The sequence below is a fragment of the Chenopodium album genome, chromosome 23, assembly GCF_948465745.1.
Source record: "Chenopodium album chromosome 23, dcCheAlbu1.1, whole genome shotgun sequence".
Lineage (NCBI taxonomy): Eukaryota > Viridiplantae > Streptophyta > Magnoliopsida > Caryophyllales > Amaranthaceae > Chenopodium > Chenopodium album.
Genome location: NC_137856.1, coordinates 39,851,216 through 39,859,155, shown reverse-complemented (window position 1 = coordinate 39,859,155; position 7,940 = coordinate 39,851,216). Strand labels below are relative to the sequence as shown.

The window sequence follows — 7,940 nt, the reverse complement described above, 5'->3', positions numbered from 1 at the left end:
AAACCCTAAACCCTAAAACCCTAAACCCTAAACCCTTAACCCCCTAAACCCTAAACCCTAAAACCGTGACCCCTGGACCCTAAATATGCTATTGTTTTATGTACGACATTACAAACTTCTCACACCCTCATTTCCACTCACAACCACCAACAATACTCTCACTCAAGCCTACTTCACTTTCTTTCACCTCCCTCACCTTTAACTCGCCCCTATTTCTCACTCCTCAACTTTCTGCTAAATTATTTCATTTTATTTGCTCCTAATTCATGCTTGCCTTGAAGAAGATGATAAGGATAATGAAAATAAATATTGTTGGTCATATTTGTCCATAATTTATGCTTGAATTGGCTTGATAATTGATTAAGATTCTCGGATTTTTCGAAAATAGCCTAAAAAATCAATTTGTAGTTTTCTCGTGTGATCTATAATTGTTGAAATTGATTGTTCTATATAATTGTATGTTGAATTGTGAGCGTTTTGATAACAAATGCATGTTTTTTGTTTGTGAAATGAGCATGTTATGTTATACCCGTGATCTTAGTACGGGACCTTCAATGGTGATTCCTTTATTATTGGCCTTTTAATTATTTTTATAAAATAAATTCTATTTTCTTAATTATATCATCTATAATAAGTTGGATATAATCCTTTATAAGTTGGATGATATCCTCTACTAACTGGATGATATCCTTTATTGGTTGGATGATATCCTCTATTAGGTGAATATAATCCAATAAACTAATACATGAGTCACCTACCCTACAAATGATATCATATACGAAGTAGCTATTAGAGGATATATATTATTCAGCCTATAAATGATATAATATAAGCATTGGATGATATCATTTAGCCAATAAATGATATCATCCGACTTATAAATGATATCGTAGAACCAATAGAGGATATCATCCAAACTATAGATAATATCATGAAACCTACTTCCTCAGTTTTTTTTTAGATGCAACACACCCTTTAGCGCGATAATTAAGAAAGGTGGGGTTTACATGATATAATAAACTTTAAAATAAGATGAGTGGTTATTAGGAGTGTAATTTAGTGGGCCATATGTTTTAAATAAAGAATATAGTATAGTATTTCCCTAAAGTAACTTTCCTTTTATAGTGTGTTGCAAGTATTGTGACATTTAGGGTTTAGGGAAGTGTTGCAAGTAAAAGAAAACGGAGGAAGTATATAATAGAGGATATCATCCCCAACCTAGCCTTTTGTTGGGGACTTGGGGGTAAAACCTGTCATAGGGCCAATAATCTTGCTTCTCACAAATTGTTTGATAAATTAGATTTAAAATTAATACATTCAAAACAATTCCATGCATCCAAACACGACTTTGGGATAAAAACGGAGGAAGGAGGCAGGACCAAAAATAATATGTAAACGTACATTTAACTCGATCATAGCCAAGCAGTATCCTACAAACTAAAGACATTGATTAGAGTCTTAACCTGAACTAGATGCAACTGCTTCACAAGCTTCTGTTTGTGTATCATCTAGACTCGGAGGTTTAGGAATTAAACCAAGAACCTCGAACATTTTTTGATCAGCATCAAAGTCATTATTAGCAGTTGTCAATAGCTTCTCACCGGTGAAGATCGAATTTGCACCAGCAAGAAAACATAAAGCTTGTTCGGGCATTGAGAACCGAATCCTCCCAGCTGATAACCTGACCATTGCACTCGGCATCACTATGCGAGCAGTTGCTATCATCCGAATCATCTCCCATATTTCAATTGGCTGAAGACGGAAGTGAATACAAGAAATGTTTAAATAAGTCGATGTATTGTCACAAAAAAAAAATATGAACTTTAACGTAGGAACATGCATTCTCAGCATATCAGGAGTTTAATGGATTATAAAGACTACAAATGCTTCTACATGTATTTTTCAGCGAATTACACAGTTCAGAGCTTCCAAAAAAGGGATGAAAACTTGCCGTTCAGGAAGGATGACATTAGTATCAAACTATCGCGCTACCAAATATGATGAAAGAATGTCTGACTAGCTTGAAATAACAACAAAAGTGTAGCCTTTAAGTTGGGAAGCAAAGGGTCCATAAGGCTAAGATATAACACGGGAAAGCCTCATTCCACAAGTCTAGGGTCCAGATACTCCATTTCAGAAAGGAAACATTATTTCTACTAATACACACTAAGACAGCTTTAATGGCAAGAATCATACAAACAATAGTAGTATAGATAACTTGATACTAATATGAAAAGTATCACTGATACATGGAAAATAATATTTATAACAGAGTGACAAACTTTTGACCACAAGCAAACAATCAGTTATCTCCACAAACTAGGCACTCATGTCACAAAAGTGTGATGTAAAATGCATAATTCAACAAAGAATTGAGCCAAGATTTATATTTTCAGGTAATTTTAGGGATTATATTTACCTTCTGATCTTCAAGAGGAGTGCCTTTTACAGCTATAAGTGCATTAATTGGAACACTCTCTGGGTGTGAAGGCAAAGTAGCCAGTGTATGTAATAGACCTACTCGATCCTCGGCTGTTTCTCCAAGTCCAATTATTCCTCCTGTGGCAAACCAATATAAAAGTCAACCAAGTTGAAATGAGGAAATACCCAACTACATATATTAAAGAGTAATAATAGAATTCTGCATAATTCATTGGCCTGTAAAACCTCGGGTGTCAGAATCGATCCGGTGATATTTAATGGTGGACTTACTTTAACAAAGTTTTTATAAGGTGGTTTGAGACTAAAATTATTAAAAATAAATAAGAGGTGGTAATAAATTTGAAAAATATAAATGGTAGTTGTTGGCGATTTTTAATGTACAAAACTTAAATGCAACCAGTTAAATGCCTTAGGTTATCACAATTCACAACTGGATATGGTAGCACAGAAAACAGAAATGTAATTACACATAAAATTCCAACCGTCTCTTGTAATAACCTACCACAGCAGACATTGATCCCTGCATCACGTACAAACTCAAGAGTTTGCAGTCGCTCATCATAAGATCGAGTTGTAATAATATTCGGATAAAACTCTCTTGAGGTATCAAGATTATGATTGTATGCTGTAAGACCTGCCTTCTTCAAGTCCTCTGCTTGCTGCTTCTCCAGCATGCCCAAGGTGCAACAGACCTCCATGCCCATTTCCCTGTTATAAAATAAACTTTAGTAAGAAGATTTTCAGCTTCACCTAAAGTACTACGATGACAATGACAGATATTAACCACAAAGCTTTTAGGACAATCATCAATCTCTTTTTGTCTTAGCTATAAGCAAGTGGTGTCAAGAAATAACTCAGAAAATCTTATACAATAATTAGACTCATTATTTCCAACAATTTCCTTAGTATTTCTCTCCTCTCTCTCACCCTGCCATATTCCTCCTGTAATATTGCATACTTTAATGTGTTGGGAAAGGCTTCAGCCCATGGCACGTAATTGAATCACTTAAATGGTCTACATTCCCAATGTACATGGGCAAAAGCATTATATGTATGCAGCATGGTAAATATGTATGCAGCATTATATAAAGAAAGAGACCAAATGATTTGAATAGATATTGTGTCACAGATCTCATCTAAGGGGGAAAAAAAGAAAGGGGTAAAGGATTTTATTCACAGAAAAGACAACTCTACTCAAATCTGCAAAATCTGAATGGTTATACACAATCTGGCACAAAGCTCAAAGAGCAGAGGCTAATCCAATCAATCCTAGGAAATTAATGAAACAAGAAATAAAAGGTGAAAGAACAGCTGATATAAAGGTAATTCTTAATTCTTGCATCTAGCTATGATGGCAGCTCAATGATATGATTTCTTTCTTTTAAACCAACTACAGTGATAAGCTCATAACATAAAACAATATCAAGAATAAGATGATAGCTTGAAAATTTACAATAATTGGGGATTAAGAATAGATTCATGAGGTTCAAAGAGAGGAGAAGAGAAAGGATAACCAAAGACTTGATAGATGGAAACGCATTGCCAAAGACATTTTTCAGATTGTAAAAAACTAAAAATTATCATCAACATATGAGTACTGCTAGACCTTAATCAGTAGAAGAAGCACTGGATTTGTGAACTCAAATGGGGATAGTCAAATGGTAGAAAAATGCTTTCACAAAGTCAAGAATTTGGCTCAGTAAATAAAAAGAAAAATGCTTTCACAAAGTCCAGAATTTGGCTCAATAATTGAAAAGAAAAGAAAAATAGGGAAAAAAAAAAAAAAAAACTAAAGCACATAAAATCAGAATGAAAAATCTTCATCACCTTATTTCTTTCACATAATCAAGAATTTGGTTGAAATTAGTCTTCCGCCCTACAGTGTCCCTCCAAGCAGCTCCCATGCAAAATCGCGTACTTCCAGCCTCTTTTGCCTGCCAGTATAGGAAAAGATACCATTAAACAACAAACACAGGGAAGAAACAAAAGCACACAAATCAATACAACTATATGGCCTACATAAAACCAATTGATAGTCATTGAAGTTACATTCTAACACAATTAATTGGATACATCAATTTGCACTAAATCATGTTATTCCCTTCTTCATCCTTTGAGACAAAGATCTGAACTGTTACCAATGTTTATTAGAAATTACATTCAATATCATATTTTATTTTCATGTGTAGTTTGGGCTGAGGATTCATTGTCTATCTCAGCATTTGATATGATGGGGGAAAAAAATCACCTTCTTCGCTGCCTCAATGACTGTGTCCTTATTCATCATTCTTTGAGCCTTCACTCCAGTGCCATATCGAGAGGATTGTGGGCAATAAGAACAATCCTCACTGCAGCCTCCAGTCTTTATGGAGAGAAGAGTGCATTGTTGAACTTCTCTAAAATTGTGGACATGTCTATGAACTTGGGCCTGCAATACCATTTTCCATATAACAACATTCTCCGTTCAGTGAAGAGAAATTGGTTGACAAGACAATCAAATAAACAATACAAGCAATGAAAATGTGAACAAACTGGGCTATTGGGGACATCACTCTTTAGATTTAGTAACTATACAAAGAGAACAATAAATAGTAGCAGCCCTAGAGAAGAAGCAAAATGTATTAGACTTAATCGAAGGATGCAATACGACAAAAACATCGACATATGACACATAGAAAGCGTAAGGAATTTTTAACACCAAGAAAGATCACTTATAAGTTCATTACATTCAGAGAAAATCTATTGTGGTGCTACTCAATATAGGTTGATTGAAGCCATATAGTAAACTAAATTCATCATCAAATGCCCACTTTCCCTTGTCTTAATTCTTGAACCACGCGAACACAGGGTCTTTTCATAATAGTCATGAATCATGCCTCATTTAAGAATAACATATTCATGGGACGGTTTGGCTGTTGGACTTGATGACTACAAGGGATCCCAGTTATATTAGTTACGGTGTTCACTGAGTGTGGGAGAATATATAGCAATGGCTCACCTTTGTTCGTGTTTTCAAGGAAAAATCCCCATTAACGGGCAGGCCGCAATCAAACTCAAGTTGTAATGCTCTATAAGACCCAAACCAATTTGGAGGCTGAATTTTTTACATAGCAGGACCGAAGAAACTTTTAGATTGGCAGGAATTGTAGCTTTCTTAGATAGACTCAAACCAAGTCAAATCAGATTAAGCACAAGCATAAGTAATATTGCAAACTTAGTCTAGCAACTTGTTTAAATTAAAAATTCAAATGCTACCATATCAAGCATTAAAGAAATTAATTTCAGAAAACATATAAAGCTAGAAAATTTAAGGGGTAAAACAGAACAGTATGCTACATTACACCAAAAACTCAACCTTTTTTTAACTACAAATTAGAATTGGGGAATATCACAAAATCAACACAAGACCAGAACTACAAATTCAACCAAAAATCTAACATATTCCGTACAATGCTCAAAATGAATACCAAATGTCAATAATGCCAACTATCTTAGTTAATAAAGTCTCGGGATTGTACACAAGACTTGGAATCAAATTCCGTCTACATCACTACCAAAGCAAAACAAAGTGGAACATGAAAAAAAAATTAGATTAATAAAAAGAGAATGCATCAAATTTACCCCGTGAAAGAGAAGGTCTAAAACAGGAGAATCATAAATAGATTTAATCTCGGGACGAGTCCAATCATTGCGGGGGCCATCTTTAATAGTTCTGGAAGCTTCAATTGCAGCAGCTGAAGAGGAAGAATACCAACAACAATTAAACCCAAGAATCTGGGGTCTAAGAGATTGGCGTATGTATCTTATACCCAACATTGTTTTCTCCGCCTCTAATTCTTCTCCTCTGTTTTTGGAGGAGAAATTAAGAGGAAGAGAGAAGGGTTAACTGAATAAGATGTTTGATGGGGTTTCAGAGATTTGAGTTGTTTTAATGGAGATGTAATGAGAAAGTGAGAAAAGGTCAACAATGGTGAGAGGAGATTGAAGGGGTTAGTGAAGTGATCCGTGAAAGTTGCTAGGTGGGTGGATAAGTAGGTGAGACTTGCAAAGCTTAAGACTTAGGCATGTTTGACTTAACGCTGAACGGAATATTTTATAAGAAAATGAAATTAGGAGTTGAACTGAACTTTAACGTATGAGAATAGGCCCTTACGGAGTACTTTGTATAACAGTTATAACTTATAAGTGATGCTATAAGACGGGTACATTACCTTAATGTGTCGTGCAACTTTCCTTTTAGTCAATAAATAAAATTACAATTGACTCGTTACTTAATTTTATTGTTAATTAGAATATGGGTATTTTAGTATGAGACGAGGACATTAGTTGAATGTGTCGTGCAATTTTTCTTTTGATCGATTAATAAAAAATTTCAATTAAATCGTTAATTATATTCTGTATTTAATTAGAATATGGGTATTTTAGTATAAGAGAGATATTAGTTTAATGTGTCGTGCAACTTTTCTTTTGATATGATATTAGTTTGATGGGTATAATAATTTGTTAGTTTTTGATATATTGTGTTTTTAGTATGTTTGATTGATATGTTGATTGCTACCTTTATTAGTTGTGTAGTAAATACAGTACTTAATGCTCCTATTTTGTACTTGTAGTATTTATTACAGAGTAACTTATAATTAATAGTATCAATTTGGTGTTGCGTTTAATTTAATTGGTAAGGGGGCTATTGACAACTTCAAGTTTTGTCTTCTCTTCTACACCTAACTTATTATCATCATGTCAATCTTCTTCTACTTGAATGCCTTAGCCCTTAGCGCATGTTCACTTCAGCTTAATTTTAGTTCAGTTCAGTTCAACTCCAAAGCCTCCAATAAGTCCAGTAATTTTCTTCTCTCGTAAAATATTCATTTCAGCTCCAATCAATTTAGCTCAGTTCAATTCAGTAAATGTGAGCGGGCCCTTAATCCCATAAGTGGATTTGGTTACATGAACCAACATGATATGAGGGCTTTACAAGAGGTCACTCATCCTAATACTACTCTCGATCCTTGTGGCTCAAATCAAGTGATGTGACAAAATTTTACACTGGCTATCACTTGTTTACCATCACCATGCTCCTCCTTTTATCAAGACTTGAGATAGGCAGCAGAAAACCCACTAGTAATTTGGTAGTTTTTGATATATTGTGTTTTTAGTATGTTTGATTGATATGTTGATTGCTACCTTTATTAGTTGCGTAGTAAATACAGTACTTAATGCTCCTATTTTGTACTCGTAGTATTTATTACAGAGTAACTTATAATTAATAGTATCAATTTGGTGTTGCGTTTAATTTAATTGGTAAGGGGGCTATTGACAACTTCAAGTTTTGTCTTCTCTTCTACACCTAACTTATTATCATCATGTCAATCTTCTTCTGCTTGAATGCCTTAGCCCTTAGCGCATGTTCACTTCAGCTTAATTTCAGTTCAGTTCAGTTCAACCCCAAAGCCTCCAATAAGTCCAGTAATTTTCTTCTCTCGTAAAATATTCATTTC

The 7,940-nt window shown here is 34.4% G+C and overlaps 1 protein-coding gene across 1 annotated transcript; it reads right to left on the bottom strand.

Moving 5' to 3' along the window:
• Window positions 1-1,310: 1,310 nt before the first annotated feature.
• LOC145607940 (biotin synthase, mitochondrial-like) lies at window positions 1,311-6,435 on the bottom strand. Its single transcript, XM_081663532.1, has 6 exons — window positions 6,064-6,435; window positions 4,691-4,870; window positions 4,270-4,376; window positions 2,945-3,150; window positions 2,420-2,559; window positions 1,311-1,752 (listed from the first exon to the last, which is right to left on the bottom strand). Exons 1-6 carry the CDS (start codon window positions 6,256-6,258, stop codon window positions 1,459-1,461), a joined length of 1,122 nt encoding a protein of 373 aa, XP_081519658.1. The 5' UTR covers window positions 6,259-6,435; the 3' UTR covers window positions 1,311-1,458.
• Window positions 6,436-7,940: the final 1,505 nt, after the last annotated feature.

Bases quoted from the DNA above. Each gene is read 5' to 3' on its own strand.
- LOC145607940 (XM_081663532.1), bottom strand. From the start codon at position 6,258: ATGTTGGGTATAAGATACATACGCCAATCTCTTAGACCCCAGATTCTT. The intron at 3,151-4,269 runs GTGATGAAGATT...ATTTTATAACAG, and splicing joins GATTATGTGAAAGAAATAAG to GGAAATGGGCATGGAGGTCT. The intron at 2,560-2,944 runs GTAGGTTATTAC...GGTTTGCCACAG, and splicing joins AGGGATCAATGTCTGCTGTG to GAGGAATAATTGGACTTGGA.